Here is a 22937-nt window from a genome sequence, read left to right on the forward strand (position 1 = left end):
AACTTTTAGTGGCCTCCCAGATGTGTAGATCACAGATATGTGGTTCAAAGTTCGAGAAAAAAGGTCCAAGGGGTTCAACATTAGCCCGGAAGAAAGGGGTCAAAAGGGTCAGGTGACCTTAATGGCCGGCCACCAAATTTTAGTGGCCTCCCAGATGTGTAGATCACAGATATGTGGTTGAAAGTTGGCAACACTACCCCTAGGGTGTTCAACATTAGCCCGGAAGTTGGAAAAACGGGCGCCGGGAGGCTCCGGAGGAGAGATAACTGGCTGCTGCAACAATTGCTGGCCTCCCACCCTTCAGTGACCTTCCTTGTGATAAAACAGAGGTACCTGCCAAAAATGAACGAAAACCATTGCAAAACGAATGTTCCGGAGCCAAAACACGCAGTTCGGGGTCCCGAAAAATGGGCTGTTAAGCACCAAAAATGGTATTCGACCTCGAAGTGGGTTTCTCAGCGCCCAGTGTCCCTCAAAAGGGATGAAATAAGATGTATGCCAAAAATCAGAGCAATAGGAGATGGTTAAGGGGTCCCGAACCGAGGCACACGGCCTGACGGCTCCAAAAACCGAGAACCGGGCTCCGAAATGGGCAAAATGGCCTACGGCCACAAAATGTAGCCTACGGACATTGAGAGATGGTCTACGGGACCTCTCCCTCCCCTCAGGAAAAGAAACAGAGAAAACCGAGTCTGGTTCGCAAACCGAGACAAGGCACAGAAAAGGGTTCGGAAGCCCGGAGGCAGGGCTCGCAGCCGCGACTCTGAAACTTCTGAACGAGCACGATATGCATCATCACCAAGCGCTCAATCGGTGACGTCTGAGTCTTAAGGTCGGTCAAAAATGGGGTGTCTACACCATTTTTAATTATTTTTTTTCCAATTTCAAGTTCATTTTATGAAAATGTGAAAAATATTGCAAAAAGTCATTTTTGCCATTCAAATGTGCTAAAATTTGACTTTTTGCAAAAAGTCAAATTTTTGTCTACAATGACCAAAAAAAATTATATTGGATAAATTAAAGCTATAGTTCCTAAAGTTTAACACATTTTTGTTTAAGTCCCTCAAGTTTGATTTTGTTAATTAAATTTTTAAAATATTAAATTCAAATCAATTTAGTCATAATACTTTAGTCATTGTGTCATTTTGGTCTTTATAATTTTAATTGGCTCAATTTTGATCCTGAATTTATAATTTCGTGTCAATTTATGTAATTAACACGTGTCGCGTTTTTATAGGCAAAATTGTAAATTTGTTCAACTTACTAAGTTAATCTCAAACAACTAGCCGCCATTTTTCTTTGAAAACTCTAATCGGTGTTATTAATTGGACTAATTTGACCAAAAAAATCTAAAATTAATGATCAAAATCGAGCTAATTAAAATGGCAGAGACCCAAATGGCACAATAAGCAAAATATAGGGATTATCGATCTAGTTTACTCTAAAGAAAATGAAACATAACCTTCTAGTATTGAAAGGCGAAATTGACAAAATTGATACTTTAGGAATCAAAATGACACAAAATATATACTTTATGAATCATAGTTAATATTTATAATTTTTCCATTAACCATTTAAACAATGGTTTGAAATTGGATTAAATTAACTCAAATTGACAACTTTAAGACCAAAATGACTGAAGGGACTAAGATGACAAGGAAAGGAACATATAAAATAATTTTTAACCTTTAAACTATTAGAGGACTAACCTTGTAAATTTACAGTTTTAGTTAATAATCACTTACCATTGAGTCCAGAACTTGACAGATCACACAACAGCACAGCACCTAATTTATCGTCAAATGGTTGATGCTGTTGGTCTTGTTTTGTGGCGTCCAATAAGTAAAGAACAACCTCTCTTTTCCCACAGGCAGCAGCGTAATGGAGAGCTATTCTTCCACGAACGTCACAAACATTAGACAGTGTCGGGTTCTTCTCTAGCAACAGTTTGGTTGCCTCAATGTTGCCCACTCCTGCAGCAATCTGAAGGGCAGTATGGCCAACAGCATCATGTTGAGCAAGATCTTCTGGTACCATCTTCTCCAACAGCTTCTTCACAAAATGGTTTCTTCGAATAATCCTGACGGCGATCATGAGTGCCGTTTCTCCAAAACGAGTGATGGGAACCCTGACTGCATATGGTACTTCTTCTATGAATTTAATGGCGCTCCCCCAATCACCTTTGATTGCCGCTATTTCCAGTGGCTGATATTCCAAAAGAATCTCCTCTGTTTCTTCGTCTGTCATCCATTTAACACGTACGTCACTACAACATATAATAATTAAGAATTTTACCAACTAAACATTTTTTTTTTTTTGCCTCCAAACAAAGTAAGAATTTTATTGAAAAAAAAAAAAAAAAAAAAAAACCTTAGGATATTGACTCCCATTGTCATGAAAAGGTTGTTGGGAAAAAATAATAACACTTTGCTTGGTTCAATTTTTTCAAAAATACTTTTCAGAAAATCTTATTTTTTTACTTTCTGTGTTTTTTGGTTTTTACTGAATTTTTTTAATATTTTAAGTAATTTTTTTTACTTTTTAGACGTACCTAACATAAATATACCTAAAAAGTAAAAAAGTTGTGAAAAAAAACCTTTTAAAAATTCACTAAATACTAAAAATACAAAAAATATTAAAAAAAAATACAAGAATTCAGTACATTTTTTGTATTTTTATATATTTATTAATTTTTTAAAATATTTTTTTTACAAATTTTTTACTTTTTAGATACATCTAAGTAAGGTGCATCTAAAAAGTTTTAAAAAAATATTTAAAATTTTAAAAATATTCACTAAAAACAAAAACAAAAAAAAAACACGAAAATCAAAAAACTCAATTTTTAAAAAATTTAATCCAAAAAACTCAAATCAATCACACTGAATAATAATTTTCAGCCACAAAATTTTACAACAATTTTTCATTACCCCTTCAAATTTAGGTCTTGTTTGGGAATATGCTATTTTAATAATTTTTTTACTTTTTACGAAAAGATATTCAGAAAAATAAAAGAATAGTGTAATAACTTATAATGATTTTTTAACTTTTTAACTAAAATGATTACTCCCCAAACGAGGCCTTAGTAGTACTAATTTTAAGAGTTTCAAATGTAGTAGTACTACCTTTAAGGATATATTACACTACTGTTGTCTCTAGTTTTAGTGAAATTTCACTTTGATCTTCGTAGTTCAATTTAAATAATTTTAGTCTTTACATTTTTAATTTGGTTTATAATCTCTCAGTGTTAATTTTTTGAAGAAAAAAAAATCACATATATGGACCAAAATGAAATTCAAAACAAATTATAGCCTTGTTTAACAACTTGGATTTTAACTAAAATAATTAATAAGGCAAAATGGCATATGTTATATATCAATTAATCAATTTTTCTCTCACAATTAGGGGTGAGCAGTGGATATATCGATCCGTCAAAACCGACCAAACCGAACCAATCCGCCGCATTTTGGACGGATGCGTAATGACAAGCGGACGGTTGCGGATTGATTTTCTCCAATCCGCCAATTTGGCGGACGGATGGCGGATTTGAGATTCTTTTGGCCGCAACCGAACCGCCAAACCGCGAGCACCGCTAGTAATTTATAAGACTTTGTGTTTTCAGTTTGTTTAAATATTATGTTTGTGTTTTTAATTAAAAAAGAGTTTAAATATTCTGTTGAAAAAAAGTTTTCAACTTGAATATCTTTTTTGAATTGAATAAAATAAACGTATTATTTATCTATATTTTTTTATTTTTAAATATATCTCTAAAAATAATAAATAGAAAATATGATATATGCTAGTTGGTTTTTGTTTTCACAAACAGATATAGATGTAACAATACAGAGACATACAATCTCTACTACTGCTCTATTCATGGTTTTGGTGGTTTGAATAGTTTTTATATTTTAAAAACCACAAATTGTAATACTTTATGTGGATGAGGCATGCAGTAAATGTGATATTCTAAAGTTTCAAACTTTTTTGCTTTGGATAAGGCATGCAGTGATTGTAATATTTTTTTAAGTTGTTGACTGTAATATTTTCTTCATTTTTTTGAGGAAGTACATAAGTTGAATTATATTGAAAATTTATAAAATTTTAAACTGCCAAACCGATTCACATCCATTCGCCAAACCACCAATCCGCTCAATCCACATCCACCGGATTGGCGGACGGATGCGGATTGATTTTCTCCAATCCGCCAATCTGGCGGACGGATGGCGGATTGGAGGTTCTATGGCCGCAACCGACCCGCGCCCACCCCTACTCACAATCATCTATTGAACTACAAATATATATATATATATATATATTTACATATCATCCAAAATACAACTTCTTTCTCGACTAACCAAAATAACAATTAAAATAATCAAATCGTCCTTACAGTTCTTGTAATTTATTTTAAATTACACTTTAGTCCCTTTAATTGCATACATGGTAATTTTTTTCATTTTAGATTATAATGGTAAATGATGGAGGAATCATATTTTAACGAAATTGAATATGTTATAGAAACTAAAGTGAGACGTTATTTAAATTACATGACTAATGATGTAATTTATTCTAATTTTAACAGAGAAGAGAGACTTTACAAAAACAAAACTTGTGATTGATTTGATGTGTATGTAGAGTAGTTTTTGAGATAAAAAGTACGAAAACTTGTTTGGTTTACATTACAGAGAATCTTAAAATATTATTTAGTTATACAATAAATTGTTTGGCGATGGAGGGGCAAGCTGGAAGAGCTGATGGCAAGAGATTTGAAGGGGGTTGGCAATCGGTGTTTTATAGAGGGAGAGCTGCCGGTCCTAGACGAAGTGGTCCAGGCTTGAAGTTGTTCTCCATTTTTGTTGACAACCTTCCGTATGATATGGATCCTAAAGGCATGTTTATTATGTTCTCAAAGTTTGGAGTGGTGAAGCATGCCTACATATCATTTAAGCGCAGCAAAGTGGGAACAAGATTTGGGTTTGTTCGGTACGAGTGTGTAGTGGCAGCAAAGATGGCGATCCATAAGGCAAATGGGGTCTGGTGTGGCAAGAAACAACTGAAGGTCAAGTTCGCAGATTATGATAATGAGAAGAATTATCAGAGATCGGTGTCTGGAGAAGCTCATGAGAAACGACTACGAGTGGAAGGTGTAGCAGGGGATGGCGGTGAACCAAATGCAGCCAATGTGCCTGGTCGTAAAGGCATTGGGGTGAGTACATGTAGAGGAACAAAATCGTATGCAGACATAGTGAAGGAATGGGGGGGACGAGGCGGATAAGCTGTTACAAGTGGTAGTTTCAGACGAAGGCAGTGACTGGTTACAGAGATGTATGGTGGTGCGTATCAAGAGTATGTCGATGCTGGGGGAGATGCAGAGCTTGCTCTGGAATTCCAGTGTACATGAAATCCATTTTCGTTTTGGAGGTGGGAATTTAATTCTATTAAATTTTCCAACCGAAGAGCTTTTACACCAGAAGTTTAGTTTGGTGGCAGACCTCATTCAAGATCTCTGTGACGGTATAAGATTATGGGATGACGATTTGCCGATGATGACTTCTAGGCTAGTTTGGTTGCACTGTTATGGTATTCCTTTCCATGCATGGAACACTAGCACACTTCATAGTATTGGATCTTTATGGGGGGACATCATCAGAGTGGAAGATAACCTTGTGGGATCAAAATCACTGAACTGTGGCAAGGTATTGGTTCATACTAGGTTATTGGAAGCAATTAGCTCATCGGTAGAGGTCGAGTGTAATAAGAGAATTTATAAGGTTTCGGTGGGGGAAGGAAGTTACAGTGTAGATTTTGACTATGAGATGCGCCAGAAATGGGGGCTGAACATCTCTTTACCTTCCCGGGCGGAGAGTTCAGTTGCCGGAGTTAACCCTCAACAAGATGTCAGAATCGAGGAGGAGAACCACTCTGACCAAAAGCAGCATGGGAACTTGATTTTGGTGGCGTCAGACCAGGGGAACACCATTTCGGTGGTGAAGGATACTTTTGCAGACAGTGGCTTGGTGAAGGATGGTGGCATGCACGAAGGCCTAGTAGAACAGGTGGAGGCTAACGTGAGGAAGGATAACAGCTGTTTTGCAGAGGAGGTTAGCATGCTAAAAAAGTTACCAAGAATAGTAAGTGTTGACAGCAGGGTGGCCTCGGGTGGGTTGTCGTTACTCGCTCCAGGATTTGTTAAGAGTTTGAGTGGGTCGGAGGGGAGGAGACCCAGTATTAATATTGAGGTAGTATTAGAAGGGGCCCAAGAAGGAGGTCCTGTTGATGGGCCTAGCTGTCAGCGTATTAACAAAGTGGCTCCCCCAACTCCAAAAGGATTGGCCCAGTCCCGAGAGCAGACTCGGTGTCTATCACAAGCCCATGAGCCTGTAAGGGTCAATACTACTACCGTGGGCAGAGAACCAGTGGTTCCAATTAACACCCATCGTCCTCAGGAAGGCAAGGAAGGAGGTTCGAGAGGAAGGGGAAGGAGAAGAGTGCCCAGAAATGGTGCTTCATTTTCAGGTAGTTTTCAGCGGGGTGCGTTACTCAGGGCTGCGGTTGCAGTCCTCTCACACTCTCAGTCCCAGAACAGCCGATCGAGTAGGAGAAGGAAGCTGGCTATCGAGGAAGCTCACGCCACTTTGCAGCTTGGCAAACGTCTGGGTATGAACTGTGAAGGGAATGAGCATGAAGTGGTACAAAAGATTGTTGAGCTAGAGCTACAAGATGCAGAGCGGTTTGACAAAATTGCAGAAGGGGGTCAGGAGGGTCAGACCTAAGGGGCTGTGAATTGGGGGTGTTAGCACGGTTAAAGCTTGATTCCAATGAAGATCATGTCTTGGAATGTTAGAGGATTGGGGAGGCTGGAAAAACGTCGTAGAGTGAAACAGCTGATTAAAGAAAAAAGAGTAGATGTTGTACTCCTTCAAGAAACTAAGAGCAGAGATATTGATGTTCCCTTTGTGCGATCTATTTGGCCTTGGGAGAAGCTGGAGTTTATGGGTGCAGATTCGGATGGGAGTGCTGGAGGGCTCTTGAGTATCTGGAACCCTGAAGTTTTCTCCTTATCAGAGTGTTGCAGTAACAGAAATTTCTTGCTTCTGTCAGGTACTCTGTCTAGTTCATTTGAGTGTGTTTTCTTAAATATTTACGCTCCAAATGATGTGGTTCATAGAGCTAAGCTATGGGATTCTATCCTCAATATAAGATCCTCTTTCCAAAAGCCTTGGTGCATGGGTGGTGATTATAATGAGATTAGAGTTCCAGATGAAAGAAGAGGATGCTCTAGAAGTTCCAAAGGGATGCAGGATTTTAATAATTTTGTTGATCTGCTGGAATTGATGGATTTACCAATGTTGGGTAGGAAGTTTACATGGTGTAATTCTGTGGACGGTGATAGGTGGAGTAGAATTGATAGGTTTTTGTTGGATCCCCTATGGGTAGAAACCTTTAGTTTGAAGTTGTGGGGCTTACCTAGACTGGTGTCCGACCACTGTCCTCTATTGCTTACGGAAGATGAGAAAAACTGGGGCCCTAAGCCGTTTAGGTTTCTGAATGCTTGGACCCTGCATCCTAGCTTCTTGTCTGTTGTGCAAAAGTCCTGGTTGGATGCGCAGGTACAAGGGTGGGCTGGGTTCAGAGTAAAGGTGAAATTGTGTAGTCTCAAAGCCGAGTTGAAACGGTGGAACTCTGAGGTGTTTGGTTGCGTGGAGGACCAACTTAGAAAGGCTGAAGCTGAGTTGCATGAGCTGGACCTGGTGGAAGAAATGGGGACTCTAGATCCTCAAGAAGTTGTTAGAAGAAGGGAGGTAAAAAACTTGGTGTGGTCATATAGAAAGAAATTGGATTGGATATGGTTCCAAAAGTCTAGAGTAAATTGGGCTCAGAATGGTGATCGGAACACCAGATTTTTTCATATTATGGCTAGCCAAAGGCAGAATAGGAACTTAGTGGACTCAGTGGTTGTGGAGGGGGCTCGCGTTGAAGATCCAGCTTTGGTAAAACTAGAAGTGCTGAGGTTCTTTTCAAAGGCATTTTCGGAAGATTGGCCATCTCGTCCTAAACTGTCTGGTAGTTTTGTGAGGATCAATAGTGCTAAGGTGGTGGAGTTTCTTGATCCTGAGTTCACTTTGGAAGAAGTTTGGGAGGCTGTAAAAGACTGTAATGGGAATAAAGCTCCGGGGCCGGATGGTTTCAACATGATGTGTATCCAGAAATGCTGGAAGACTATGAAAAGTGATTTTTTCCAGTTTATGTAGGAGTTCTACCAGCACAGTAAGCTGGTCTCGGGATTAAATAGCTCTTTTATCACCTTAGTTCCTAAGATTTCTAGTCCATCGGGTTTGTCAGATTTTAGACCAATTAGTTTGGTGGGTGTAGTGTATAAAATCTTGGCTAAGGTTCTCTCCAAAAGATTGAAAAGGGTGCTTCCAGATGTAATTGGAGTAGTGCAGACTGCCTTTTTGGGGGGGGGAGGAATATCTTCGATGGGGTTATGATTGCCAATGAGGTGGTGGATTGGTGGAAGAAGTCTAAAGAGAAGGGTGTCATTTTTAAACTTGACTTTCAAAAAGCTTATGATTCGGTCAACTGGGGTTACCTTTTTTCTATGATGGCCAATCTTGGGTTTGGGGAGAGATGGCTGGATTGGATGAAAACTTGTGTCACCACAGCCAGAATTTCAATTCTTGTTAATGGGTCACCAACAGAAGAGTTCAGTCCACAGAAGGGGTTAAGGCAAGGTGATCCTCTCTCCCCCTTTTTGTTCAACATTGCAGCTGAGGGTCTCAATGTGTTGTTGGAAAGGGCTAAAGCTTTGGGCGTTATTAAGGGAGCTTCTATTGGGTCAGGAAACTTGAATCTGTCCCATCTCCAATTTGCCGATGACACTATTCTTTTTTGCGATGCTGAGTGGGAGGAGATAGTAAATGTTAAAAGGATTCTTAGATGCTTTGAGATTATGTCAGGCCTTAAAATAAATTTCCACAAAAGTGTGGTGTGCGGAGTTGGGATTAGTGGAGAGTTGGCTCAAGCTTTTGCCTCTAAACTTTATTGTCTTAGTAAGCAGCTCCCTCTTCTGTACCTGGGGTTACCCCTAGGTGCTAACCCAAGAAGAAAGAAGACTTGGCAACCTGTGGTGGAGAAGGTAAAAGCTAAATTAGCCTTATGGAAGAGAAGGACGCTTTCATTTGCTGGTCGTCTAACCCTGATCAAATCTGTCCTTGATAGTCTGCCTGGTTACTACCTCTCTCTCTCTTCAAATTACCTAAAGGGGTAGCTAAGGAGATTGATAAGTGGAGGGCAACATTTTTATGGGGCAGTTCAGAAATCCGGAGGAAGATTCATTTGGTAAACTGGAAGTTAGTAACTCTTAGTAAAGAGCAAGGAGGGTTAGGCATTAGAAGGGTGAGGGACTTTAATGATTTTTTGCTAACTAAGTGGTGGTGGAGATATGGGGTGGAAGATGAATCTCTGTGGAAGAAAGTAATTTTGAACAAGTATGGGGGAGTTGGTGGTAGATGGTTACCAATGTTGGAAGGGACTGGCAAAGAATCTCTTGTTTGGAGTGATATTCTGAGTGTGTTAAGGGAGAATGCAGAGCGCTTCGAATTCTTTACGTCTAATTGCAAGCTGGTGATAGGAAATGGATGTAGGATTCACTTTTGGCATGATAAGTGGCTGTCGAATGTTCAACTGAAGGTAGAGTTCCCAAGGTTGTTTAGATTATCTGTGGATAAAGAAGGGAATCTGAGCTCTTTCATGCAGAGGAGGGATATCTCAGGAAATTGGAGGTTTCTGTTTACAAGATCTCTTCTTGCGTGGGAGGAAGAAGAGGTTCATAGACTGCAAGCCTTGACAGGAGCTGCTCCCAGGATAACTGAGGAGCTGCCAGACTCAGTCAGGTGGACTGCATCTCCTTCAGGTCATTTCACTGTGGCTTCAATGAGGAATTGGTTTGAGGAGACGCAAGGCCCAAAAATGCAGGTTCCTAATCTGTTATGGAGAGGTGTGGCCCCTCCAAAAGCTCAATTTTTGAGCTGGTTGGCATGGAGGGGCAGGGTTAAAACCATTAGTCTTTTACAGAGGTTTAGGGCCTTAAGCAGTAATGTGGAGAATCTGTGCCTTTTCTGCAAGCTGCCACCAGAGTCCGTGGACCATTTGTTCCTGCAATGCACGGAAATTTGGAAGGTTTGGTCATCTTTGCTTCGATGGTGGGGAGTATCCTGGGTCATTCCTGCTACTATTGATGGTGTGCTGTTATGGTGGATGGGAACAAAATTCAAAAAGTCAGTTGTGAGGATTTGGAGGCTTGTTCCAATTGCAATGTTATGGTCAGTATGGAGGTTAAGAAATGAGTGTGTTTTTAAAGAAAATCAGCCTAATATGGAAGAGCTTGGCGAAATAGTGAAAGTGAGGGTTGGGTTGTGGGCCAAGTCTGGGCAGCCCGGGTTTCATTACTCCGTGCATGACGTAGTGGCTAATCTGAATCAGGTGACTTCTTGTATTTAGGGCTCTGCTGCTGGGGGTTTGTGCTTCTGTGGTGTGTGTGAGTGGTATGTTGCCCTCTGTGTAGTCTGCTTCAAGCCAGAAGGGGTGTGTAAGCTGGCAGCATCGAACCAGCAAACAGGACTGCCGAGTGGGAGGTTCCAGTTTCTGGTCTGTCAAGGCAGTGCAGAGGCCAGATTGGCTCTGGTCTATGAAGGCAGTGCTTTTCCTTCAGTCCTTGCTGTCTGGGTGCTCCAGCAGAGTTGCAGATCTCCTCCAGTCTGTGTTTTGCTTTGGTTTTTGGCTTTGGCTCTGCTGATATGAGGACATGCACTGCTGTGGCTGCTTCAAGGCAAGGTGTTGGCTGCAGAGGCTGCTATGTTGGGCTGGTACATGGTCATGGTCTGAAGTGGTAGTGCTTGTTTTGGTTGATTTCTCCTGTTGGTCTTGTTTGATTGGCCCCTCACCAATTTTCTCTGTGCTCTATCCTCTTCTGGCTGCGATCTGAGTTGCTGTGGTCTAAAAGATGGCTTCTCCATCCTCTCCCATCTGCTGCTATCTGCTGCTATGTGTTCTGTCCCAGCTGTTGTGGGAGTTCTGTTTTGCTGCTATACATTTTTAACTCTGGATGCTTTGCTGCTATTTGACTATCTTTGGGGTGTTGGGCTAGTATTAGTTCTCCATCTGCTGCAGTGCTTGGCAGATGTGCTTAGGTGATAGCCGTGGTTGGTTGGTTCTCCTTTCTTCTTCTTTCCGTTGGTCTCTCACCAACTTCGGGGTGCTAGCAGATGATAGGGTGAGCTCTGTGGTGCCAACCTAGTTGGGATCATTTAGCTCACTGTCATGCTTTTGCACGTCTCTTTCCTTTATTGATGTATTTTATCTTGTACCTTGTACTTGTTCATTTCATCAATAAAGTTTCTCTTTGCTGATCAAAAAAAAAAAAAAAAACTTGTTTGGTTTACCTTTTTCAGAAATGGTTTTAGAAAATTATTTTGGAGAGAGAGTTTTAAAAAAGCGATTGATTTGATGTATATGAGAGAGAGTGATTTTGAAAAGTAGGTAACCAAACCAAATTTTAAGATTTTTTTTGAAAAATTTATTTAATTTAATTACTCTTAAAAATTTATTTGTAGAGAATTTTTCTCAAAAAAATTTCTGAAAAAGAAACCAAACAAGCCCAAAACCTTTAAAAAGTGATTACCAAAGGTAATAGGTCGTGAGTGGAAAATTGCATACAACTTTGCCCACACTTCCTCAGCAGTTTTAAAGGGCAGAACTCGCGTCAAGATTTCTTTGGTGAGCGTTGTGAGAATCCATCCCCGTACGAGACTGTCTGATCTTTTCCAGGACCTGTACTGTTCCTCATTCTCAGGTGGAGCAGAAGGAGGAGCCTCAACTGTGCCATCGATGAAACCAACCAAGCCTCGACTCTCAATGAAGTCCAACATCAGTTCCTTCCACTCTTCGTAGTTGCTGTCAGAGAGTTTGTCGGGGACAAAATCCGTCACGTTAAAGTCCGAGGGGTATGGGTATAATGGGTAATTCTCAATTGAGGAAGCCATTGATGAAAAAGTTTGCTTAGCTAGCTAGTTTACACAGATGGTTCCTATTTCAGTGTCTAATGCAATGCTTATGATCAGCAATTTATATTTGCTCAGCCCTTTCGTATGATTCCATCCTTGTCCATGGTAGCTATTTTTATCCTTCTTGTTTTGTCCTTTGAGTGTTGCATTTGTTTACTTCAATGATGCTTTGTATCATGATTATTTTATTTTATTTTATTTTTTTAAGTGAGGCAGAAAAAGAAAAAAATATACAAATACAGAGGGAGTTGCGCCCCATTGATGAATTGCACCCTTCATTTTTATTTTATTTTTTTGGTCCCACTGTTGAGTGATTCCATTTTTTTTTTGTGCCTTGCTCTTACAACAGACTGGTATCTCCACTTTTTGTTTTGTCCTCTTGCGTGTGGGATTTGTTTACGTTAATGATCTTTGCACCATATGATTTTCGTTTTTTTTTTAATGCCTTGCTCATAACAACGTACTGGTATCCAGTGGGGTGAACAACAGTTTCATTGGATAAAACTTTATAAAACTTTATAACAACGTACTGATTCCAACGTACTGGATTTGTAAGATTTTTATAAATGGCAATCTCATTGGATAAAACTTTATTCAGTTGTATTTTTATTCACTCTAGTATATCTATGAGTTATGAGAGTTTAGATACGAATCCAACCCGAATTGTATTAGAGAAGTTTGTACAGACATATCATATTTTGACTTAAGTATTCTTTATTTGCCACTTTATATTAAACAGCGCCTCCAAAGCCAAGAAGAGTTCAAAATTGTTTGACTGCTCGAGTGTGCTCGAACAGTGAAGTAGTTCATCCAGTATTTCTATCTGTGTTCTAAACTTCTCGAAAAGATGTTTCACCACTCAAGCAATGGATGTTGCGCTCAAGCGGTTGGCCTATATGTGAGCACCACCTTTAGTTAAACCGCTCGAGTGCACGAGCGGTAAAGTGTGCGCTCAAGTGGTTTTCGCGACTCTATTTAGTATAAAGTATGCCATTTGTTATTTTTAAGATTTACCTGTCCAGATTTTAAGAGATGTGTAAAATATAAAGTGTTCTATATTAGAGGGTATTTTATATGAGTTTCCATGATGTATAGAAGGTGATTCATTGATCAATGAACTACATATTGACAAACATCAACGGTTATTTCATTCTTTCATTCACAAAAAGAGATAGGTGTTCATCGGTGGATTCCGAGGAACTTGGCCCTGAAACTTTGGTAAATTCTGGAATGGCTCATCTTTGTGGATTCGACATTGGTATTGTGAATTCAACGTTAGGCAAAGCAATTCCAAAATGAAAACGGTGTTGGTAGATGCATTTCGTTCAATTCGGGCGTAAATTCTCTAAGTAATTAAGGGTTCTCGTGTGTAATTTTTGTCTTAATAGGCATTTTACCTATCTAAATATTACTATAAAGTATATATTTTATTTTGCCTATCAACTATTTCATATTTCTACTCCAACCATGCTCTTTATTTTAGCTATTCATCTAAATACTATTAATTTTATAAAATGCCACATCAGCAACAAAGATGGAGGGAAATGATCCTAATGATTAAATATATTTTGCCTAGTCTTGAAGGCTAGCTACATGTAGCTAGTGAATGTGAGTTGAGCTAAAATGCCTAATCGTATGCCTAGTGCATTGGAGTTGAAAAAAATAAGTTATACTAGGCATTTTGACTAACAAGCATGATATGCCTAGTGGGTTGGAGATGCTCAGTGGATTATCTTGTGACTTTGACCCGCGATTTTTTTATCACAATTGGAGAAGTCCAATTATAATTTTTTTCGCGTTAAATCATTGTGCCGATTTGTTATTGATTGTTTGATTATGATTATTATTTATTGTTTAAAATTAAATCATAATTGCAAATTAATATCTAGGGAGTTTTTCAAGATTTTTCAGGATTGTCGGTCTCATTCAAATCATCTTGATAATCTAAACCATTTATTTTGTAGAGTCCGCCAAACAGAAGAAATAGGTTCAATTATCCATTACAGTGATATGTCTGCCATAGAAGCTTTAAACAAGAAATAGTTTCATAATCCGTATAATGTGATATTTGCAGTGCAAAACAGGAGAACATAATAATAATACATGGATAGGCTATTGAATAGGAGCTTACCCATCCAAAGAAAGAGAAAAAAAATAAAATAAAAATGAAAATGAAAATTATATTACAATTAATAGCCAAGAAACAATGACCAATGGAAGACAGTCCAAAACCTTCGCCCAGGTGTATATTATAAATCCCATCTTTACAATCAATTGACTTTTGCCAAATAATTTTGTGGCAGACTCACAAAATCTGCTCACACTATATAGGTTTGATTTGGCCTCTTTGGACCACGTTTTCTTCGTGGGTTGGCACTGACCATGCAAGAGAAGGCATTGACAAGCTCAGAATCTTCTTCAGTAATCAGAATCTTGGCTGCACTAGGGTCAGCAAGGAGTTGTTTGGCAACAAGATATCCTGCAATTGACCAGGTCTGGAACAACCGCGATTGTTTCCCAATGAACCTTGCTCTTTTGGTGTCGTAATATTCAGGCCACTTGTCTCTGGATATGCGCTTCTCTGCAACCTCTACTGCTTTTGCAGCAATTTCTGGTCTATTCATCTTAATGCATGCAACAGTGAGCTGCAAAAGACCAGTTAAATTATTACAACATACTATTTCTAATTTTTACAAAGGAACTACTATGTACTATGTTAAAAAAATCAAATTAGACAAGCATAACTCCATTTAACCATAATTTCTGTTATCATCAAAATGATAAAGCAGTGTCAACACTAAACTACTACTAGAATGATACCCAGAATATGTGCGTGGAACAATGATGCAGATCCACATATATGAAAATAGTGTATACCCAGCTGGTCATCCTAAAGTACAAACTCATTAGTGTATAGTGCTAATTAAACATCATTACAAAGGAAAAAAGCAAATATCCTAAAGTACAAACTCATGTTCTGACTAATAGAGAGTATATGTTGAGGGTTCAGATGTATCTTAAAGCAACAGAGACCTCAGATTGTGAGGATGTGAGGGCTGTGAGGATGTGACAAGGATTATATTAAGGGTTGTGAGGATGTGATCTAAATTTATAAAACATAGTTCCTTCTCAAACTCTAAAATGGCCCTAATAGATAGTAAATTTAGCATTGTCAGGTGTTTCTTCAAAGATGCATGATAAAAAATAAGGAATAAAAAATTGAAGTACTAAAAAATAACAAAACATTTTCTGTGTTACATTAAAAGAGTAGGTCTTCCATTGAAGTTAAGCACTTGGAAACCACAAAAATAGGCAAAATAAAATGTTTCCTACAGCATTTGACGGCAGTGCATCAAAATCTTAAGAGAAAAGATACGGATCATGAAAAAATTTTCATGAAATTGATCATGAAAAATTTATGGCTCTTGGATTACCTTGGTTAGTGTGTGGTGTTTTATTTTAAGTGTAATCCAAGGGTCATAAATCTTTCATGATCATTTTCATGAAAGTTTTTTCATGGTACCTAGCATTGCTCAAATCTTAATAATCAATAACAAGTGCAAACTTCGCACATACAATGAAATAGTCATGTGCAAGCATGGACATGCAGAGACTTAGTGATAATACAAGTCCTACAAAAAATAAAAATTAAACATAATAAAAGACTTATTTCCATGCTATGTGATGCTTCATCAAATTAGTGGGACAGTTACAGAAATGCACCAACCGGATTGCTGGGTGGGGTGGAGCTCAGGTTATTTATTATTATTATTATTATTATTATTTGGAACACTCGGTGGGGTGCTAGGTTTCAAACAAGTGAAAACTGCATTAAAAGAGTTAATACTAACATCACTAACATCTTAAAGATGCTATGCAGAAGCAGTACAGACTCATTTCAGATACTCTGTAAAACGTGACAAATAACTCACAAAGAAAGCCCACTCTACCAGCTGATCAGTTTTTATAATCCAGCTGTAGTTGGAATTAGGAATGAATCCAGAGAGAAGCAAATTATAATCCCACAGAAAATTAGAAATGAAGTGGAGTCGATATAACACAGTAATAGGCCCCTCAACTCAACCCACCATCCTATCTAAAAAAAAAAAAAACTCAACCCACCATGGTTTCTGTTAAGCATCAATTGAATCAAGAAACTTAAAGCAGTAAAACATGAGCATTTAGCACCACAACCAAAAATCAAAGGCAACTGACTACCTGCCAGAGTAAAGTAGGCCAGGCACCTGCATTATGGTAGGACCAAGGACTGCACCAAAAACCACAAAGGATGGTGAGATACAATTTATTTATTTATTTTTTAAGCCTTAGTTCAAGGATGAAGAACTATCACTTCTTCAAGGTAGAAATATTACGTGTTCTTTGGATCACTGCCTGTAATAATCGGCCACTCCTGACCTTCAAGAGCAGGATAACATATCTTGAATGGCATGTCTGCTACCAAATCTGCCCATTTGGCTTCAATGAGATCCAATATTGCGTGTGACTGATCTGCTGTCGCAAGACTACTCACCACAGACCACAAGTTTCCAAGAGAAAAGAAACGGAAATCCATGTGAGCGGGTTGTAAGTTTCCAATTAAATAACCTCCTTTATTAGGCATCCATTCCACAAGCCAAGGAGAAATCTGATCTGGGTAGATATTGAACTTGTTCACAGCATCATATGAGTACTCTTCTGTCTTGTAGCGGTAAATCTCATTGAGTTTTCTCATATCAATCCAATAATACTCTCTGATATGGAACGATAATGCCACAAGACGATTGTTCACTGCTCGGATTAGGTCAGCTGATCCATCCTCCGGAGCAAGCATTTCACGTGCACAAAGTAATGCTGAATAAAATAGTGCCTGCAACAACAACATGAAACACCCTACCAAAATAATACTGTTTTATCTTACCAAGCATAAAGATGATAAAAATAAAGAAAATCTACCCTGGTACAGTTTACATATATCCAACATATAAGAGAAACATTTCAACAAATAAATAAATAAATATCAACAACATTTTGCTAGTGATATCTAAAGAACAATCAGTACCACATAGATGTCAAGATTTGTATCAAATTTTAGATTTAAATTTTTTATCAGATTCAAATGTTAACTAGAGAATCATCTGACCGCCACTGTATCTTCTCTAAAATCATCAACCTTCAGCATAGTCAACCACAACTAAAAATAACCACCTCTCTAGGACAATCATTTCTAACATTAGGATTGGCAATATGTCTTTCATAGGCACACACAATGGCCATAGCCCAAGAAACTTTCTTCTTAAAAAGAAACTGAAAACACATCCAAATAACAATAATATGAACAATTTACTAACCTGAATTTCCAGAGGGTGACCATGAATCCCCATGCAGCGATCTATCATACAAGAACCATCTGTCACTAATAAAGTTGGGAACATATCAAAACCATCAGCAAGACATAGCCTCAGAATCATCTTAATTCCAGTTTGGACATCAATTCTCTCCTGAACTGAGAGATCTCCGGAGCATTTTCCATATGCACGCAACAGTATAATCCACCACAATCCTGGAATTAATATCATAAAATGAACAGAAAAAAAAATGCATAAAATTCTAATACCAGGATATGTATATTTTGCTTAATAGGCTTTTTGAAATAATATGTTTATTTACCAGAATCAACAGGTGCAACACGACCAATTGCTGCCTCTCCGAAATCAGGATCCAATACCTCCTCTGCTGCTGAGTCATCACCATCCAGGGGAACTGTGCGCACCTTGAAACTAGCAGGCATCAATCCTTGACCAGGACTATGACAGTCCATAGTTTTCTCCCAGCTCTACAAAATAAGGACTACACAAGTCATGCATACACAAGTCATGCACAATTATACACTAAAATGATCAATTCTAATCACATAATTAACTATGTCAGTTGTATGCATTACAAGTAAACACCTGTGGACCAAATACACAACTACGGATTACATATATGCAGTGTATTTGCGACTAGTTCAGTACTCAGTTTCCATATGACATGAAATCCAGAATGGCATAAGCACCATTGTTCTATTATTCAACTATCCATCTTACATACAAATGCATGCAAGGAGCGTGTAACTATGTTACATGGAAAGCATATTGCTTTAGTGAGCAGGGATGAGGTATGCCACTTTTTCTAGTTAATAAGTAGCAGAACACAGTATGCCCTTCTTTTCTTCTTTGGTAAGTACAAGAACATGGTGTGCTGCATACCCTAAAACAAAGTACACTAGATGCAGACTTGTACAAGTCTCATAGTTCCAATTGGCGAGGGGTTTTTGTTATCGTACTAGTTTTCTTTTTCTTTTCTTTTCTTTTTTTGGGCCAAGTTTCATTAGAATTGTTGCCCTTTTTTAAGAAATGCAAGAGTGATTTTCTTTTAACATGTCATCAATAATGAAATAATATTATGAAAATGCATTGTTTATCGTGTTCAAACTTTCTTATACTAGAATTAGTTCCCAAAATAACATCAAAGCCCTTCATGGGCATGACAACAAACGGAAAAGGAAGTCTATGGTCGGCGACCTCTATATCACAACCTCTAACACCTTGTTTCAAGATCAGTTCACCCCCAAGAGGTGACACTACACAAATAGGAGATGCTAACTATGCTAACTCCAATTCCAAAACAGATGCAAATGCAGCACATACAAAAGAATGAGATGCACCCGTGTCTATCAACACACTAGCAACCGAGTTGCAAAACAGAAAAGTACCTCTCACTACTGATGGAGCCGATACTAAATCCTGCGCGGTAACAGCATACACGCGCCCTGTAGGCCCCTGATCCACCTGCTCACCTCTAGGAGCAAAAGACTGTGCACAGACTGGGATGACGAAGCTCCCGGATTGGCCCTCGAGGCCTGCACAGACTGAGCTGGCTGAAATCCCTGCGTCTACCTAGAACTAGACGCTCCCGATGCGGCACCCAACTGCGGGCAATACCTCTTCAGGTGCCCAGGCTGACCACACTGATAACAAGATAAGGACTGGCCCCTGCCCTGACTCTGGCCCTGAGGTCTAGCTGAAGAAGAAGCAGCTTGCTGACCCCCTCCCTTCTGCGGGCAAACCGAAGCTTTGTGACCCAGCTGGCCACACTTGTAACAAGCAAAGTCCCCCTGACTACCTCTCCCGGAGCCTGCACTCGGCACTGGAAAGGTCGATCTAGCAACACCACCCTGCAACTGCGGAGGGTTAGAACCCCTCTGCCTCCTGCCATCGCCCTGGCCATCTTGGCTCCTCTTGGAGCCTCTCTGCCCCTCATCCTCCTCCTGCATCATGAGCTCCATATGAGCTGCAGCGTCTACTAAGTGTCTATACTCTCGGATGTAAGACCCACCAACCCTCAGCTTGAGGCCCCGCCTCAACTTCCGCTCAAACTCATAGCAACGGCGTTCTTCGGACGCCACCAACTCTGGTGCAAACCTGGACAAACTAGTGAAAGTGGCCTCAAACTCCGCCACAGACATGCCCTGCTGATTAAGCCGGCTAAACTGATCCCTCAGCTTCTCCCTAGCCACTGCAGACAAGAACCTCTCCTGGAAAGCATTCACAAACGCCTCCCATGTACCACCAACACGAGCCTTCTCGTACTTCCACCATTGACCCGCATCTCCCTTCAGCTGGAAGGATGCCAAGGTCACTTTCAATGCTCCGTCCTCGATGCCAAGCATCTCGAACGTCTTACTCATCTGTTCCAACCACTCGTCAGCCTTCAGTGGCTCTGTTGGATCCCCAACAAACTCATCCGGATTTGACCGGAAGAACTCCCTTTTCAAGAAGGAAGGCCCTACCTCAGCTGCCTGATTCTCAGCTCTGAGAATACCCAAAGCTTCCGCTATCTCTCGGGCCAAGGCGCCCATAGCCTGCTGACCCGCTGGCTCGGCCACATTGGCCTGACCAACTCCCTCCTGTACTGCCGGAACGTCATCCGGTACAGGTACCTCCTGCCTCGCAGGTCTACCGCGCCTAGCACCTCTTCCTCGTCCTGACATCCTAATAAAGGTGGTACAGAACGTCAGCACATTCACAAATGTGCCAAAACTAAACACTCACGTCCTAGTACATGGACAACAGTAATTCACTCCACGTAAGCACATAAACACATAAGCACTTACGAATTTCATTTCCGGATAATGATAGTCCCGAGGCGTTACTAGAGTTCCGGTTAGAAACAGCATTGATCAAGTGTTTCCAACAAGACTCCCAGAAACCCAAAGGTCCAATCAACATCCTAGAAACTAAATCCCATACCCACATAGTCACATAAGCATGTTATCAATTAAGCACATAGCATATGACACTACATCTAAGTCTCTATCAAGCGAGACAAACCCATTGTGATACTAGTCACTTCCCACGTACCCAAAGTATTCGAACCCGGTACGCTCTGATACCAAGTTGTAACGTCCTCAAAATAATGATATAAAACCCATCAATAAAGACATGCAATGGTAATAAAGATTGACATTCTTCTATTCATGGAAGTAGTTCCTTACAAAGGTATTACATGTTAACAACAAAAGCAAATGCCCTACGGGCTTACAGCTTTCCAAGTTAACACTTGGTTACAACAAAAGAGTACTAGCTCGTTTACACATTAAGCCCTTGGCTTGAGTTTACATGTAATACATCAAAAATAAGACAACAAAAGTGTGTCCGCCTCTAGCCTCCCAAGCTACGTCCTTGGAGGTGGCATGCTACCTGTACCTGAAAATGATATTCCCATATAGGGTGAGCCACAGCCCAGTAGAAACATACTAAACCAAATATGAACAATGACTAAAAGATTAGCAGTTGATAGATGGCCAACACAGATACTTTCACTTATCACACTTTACAGTTTCATGACATGCAAGTCCATATTACAATTCATTTTCAATTCTTTTCGATTCTCAATTTACAAACATGGCTCAGAACCTGGCCAAACAACTCATATGAGACAGTAACTCATATCAAACACTTCCCATTTCATAATAGATAAGCATACTAGCTATATCACACAACAACAGATAAGCATACAAGCTATATCATCACTTCCACAGATATGCATATGAGCACTATTACACTTCCAATGACAAGCATATGAGCTCTGTCAATACATCACTAGATAAGCATATGAGCTCTATCTACGGAGTCCATCCCCTATCTCCTCCCAACACATCCGGTTTAGAGGTCCATCCCCTATCTTCCCCTAAACCGCGGAGTACATCCCCTATCTCCTCCAACACAACACAATGCATAAAAACAATAATTATACACATCATCACACAACACATAAATTTAACGTGTTCTTTCCATCATCATACTCAATGACTCATTCCAGTGATTAGTTTCCGTTTGCCTAATCATCATGCATTGTCTACAACAATCACGACTATCCTCCACCGATAGCCCAAGCAGTTATTTCTATACAGAAAGTAAATGCAACAATGGATATTTAATCAACACTTCAATTAGGTGAGTGATAAATAATTCAACTACACCCTTTAACCCCTTCCCTTTTCCAATTTCCACATTCTCAACTCAATTTCTCATTCCCAACAATTAATTATACAAATTAATCAATCAATGTAATTAGGGCATTTTCCATAATTAACATTACAACCCTGAAGGTCCCATTTTCATCAATGATTCAACATTTATTCCATTTCTCTATACCAAACATGCATCTAGGTTTATTACGAATAAAACCCCAACTTTTGTAAAATTACACAAAAGCCCCAAACTTTCACAAAATTACCAAACCAACCCCAACATCTCAAAATACTAAAATTTAAAGACAAAATCCATAGAGAGGAGTAGGATATCCCTATCTCAAATTCGGAGCCCCAATGGAGATGAAGACCAAAACCAAAATGCTCCAAATTCTGAAATTTTCAGATTAAGAAGTAGCACTCGACGATCAACAACCTTTTTGTAAAGGCCAAAGATGAGCAATTAACTCTTACTAGATCAAATCTAAGAGAGAAGGGCCGGTTTTAGAGTGAGAAGCTCTGAAAATGGCTTTTTGGAAAAGTAAGAGAGAGAAAAGGTCTTGAAAAAGTGATCCAAAAGTCGGATCTCGGATTTATATAAAAGTCTCCCCGCTCGAGCGGCCAAACCCCCGCTCGAGCGTCACTCACAGACTCCCGCTCGAGCGGCCACTCCCCAGCTCGAACGCCAGATACACACTCCCAAAACTTATGCAGACAGTTCTCCCGCTCGAGCGCTCGAATCGTCGCTCGAGCGGCACTCACACAATCCCGCTCGAGCGTCCAATCCCACGCTCGAGCGTCCAACACTGCACAGGAAAAACTGGATGGGTGAAATCCCCGCTCGAGCGTCAAACTCCCCGCTCGAGCGGACAGGTCAAAATTTGGGCAACTAGTTTTGGTTTCTAAACTTAACCAACCTATAACAAACCTGCCCAACACATCCTACAACTCAAATACAAAGTAAGAAGGGATGTAAACAAGATAATGATCAACTACCAACATCCACGGACATATATCCGGATCACTGTGAAACAAGGGTAAACCCGGGATCGCTATATAAATCATACAAATTATACAATTACCTGATTCACCTCATCAATTGTGTTCGAATCATTTTTCCACACTGCTGCTTCAACACTACCGTATTGGCCCATAGGCTGCTTGGAATCAGGAGAAACATCGAAAAATAGTCGCCGTTGCTTAATGTGCGATGTACTTGGTTCCACCAACCCAGTTTTGCAGCGAACGGGCAATGACTCCGCATTGTACTCACGGTCAGTTATGTGGGGTGTATCTGCATCTGAGTTAGTACCCACTGTTCGGCTAAACCGAACCTTAGGACACGTTCGCTTTGTGTGCCC

General features: G+C 39.7%; 2 protein-coding genes across 2 annotated transcripts; both read right to left on the bottom strand.

Moving 5' to 3' along the window:
* Nucleotides 1-1737: 1737 nt before the first annotated feature.
* Nucleotides 1738-2247, bottom strand: LOC145820468 (uncharacterized). The gene has a single exon (XM_082916203.1). It carries the CDS (start codon nt 2245-2247, stop codon nt 1738-1740), a length of 510 nt encoding a protein of 169 aa, XP_082772329.1.
* Nucleotides 2248-14361: 12114 nt separating this feature from the next.
* Nucleotides 14362-22730, bottom strand: LOC145820504 (alkaline/neutral invertase E, chloroplastic-like). The gene is made up of 6 exons (XM_082916424.1): nt 22659-22730; nt 17730-17895; nt 17411-17622; nt 16436-16929; nt 16281-16329; nt 14362-14707 (listed from the first exon to the last, which is right to left on the bottom strand). Exons 1-6 carry the CDS (start codon nt 22728-22730, stop codon nt 14381-14383), a joined length of 1320 nt encoding a protein of 439 aa, XP_082772550.1. The 3' UTR covers nt 14362-14380.
* Nucleotides 22731-22937: the final 207 nt, after the last annotated feature.

This window comes from Camellia sinensis, chromosome 1, assembly GCF_055761805.1.
Source record: "Camellia sinensis isolate YWXY chromosome 1, ASM5576180v1, whole genome shotgun sequence".
NCBI classification, from domain to species: domain Eukaryota; kingdom Viridiplantae; phylum Streptophyta; class Magnoliopsida; order Ericales; family Theaceae; genus Camellia; species Camellia sinensis.

What these genes read in the sequence shown, in the direction of transcription:
- LOC145820468 (XM_082916203.1), bottom strand. Translation starts at nt 2,247, where the DNA reads ATGACAGACGAAGAAACAGAGGAGATTCTTTTGGAATATCAGCCACTG.
- LOC145820504 (XM_082916424.1), bottom strand. Translation starts at nt 22,730, where the DNA reads ATGGGCCAATACGGTAGTGTTGAAGCAGCAGTGTGGAAAAATGATTCG. An exon ending in GGCAGTGATCCAAAGAACAC is followed by an intron (nt 16,330 to 16,435) that starts GTAATATTTCTA and finishes TTTTTGGTGCAG; the next exon opens with TCCTTGGTCCTACCATAATG. An exon ending in GGCCTACTTTACTCTGGCAG is followed by an intron (nt 14,708 to 16,280) that starts GTAGTCAGTTGC and finishes GGTCTTTTGCAG; the next exon opens with CTCACTGTTGCATGCATTAA.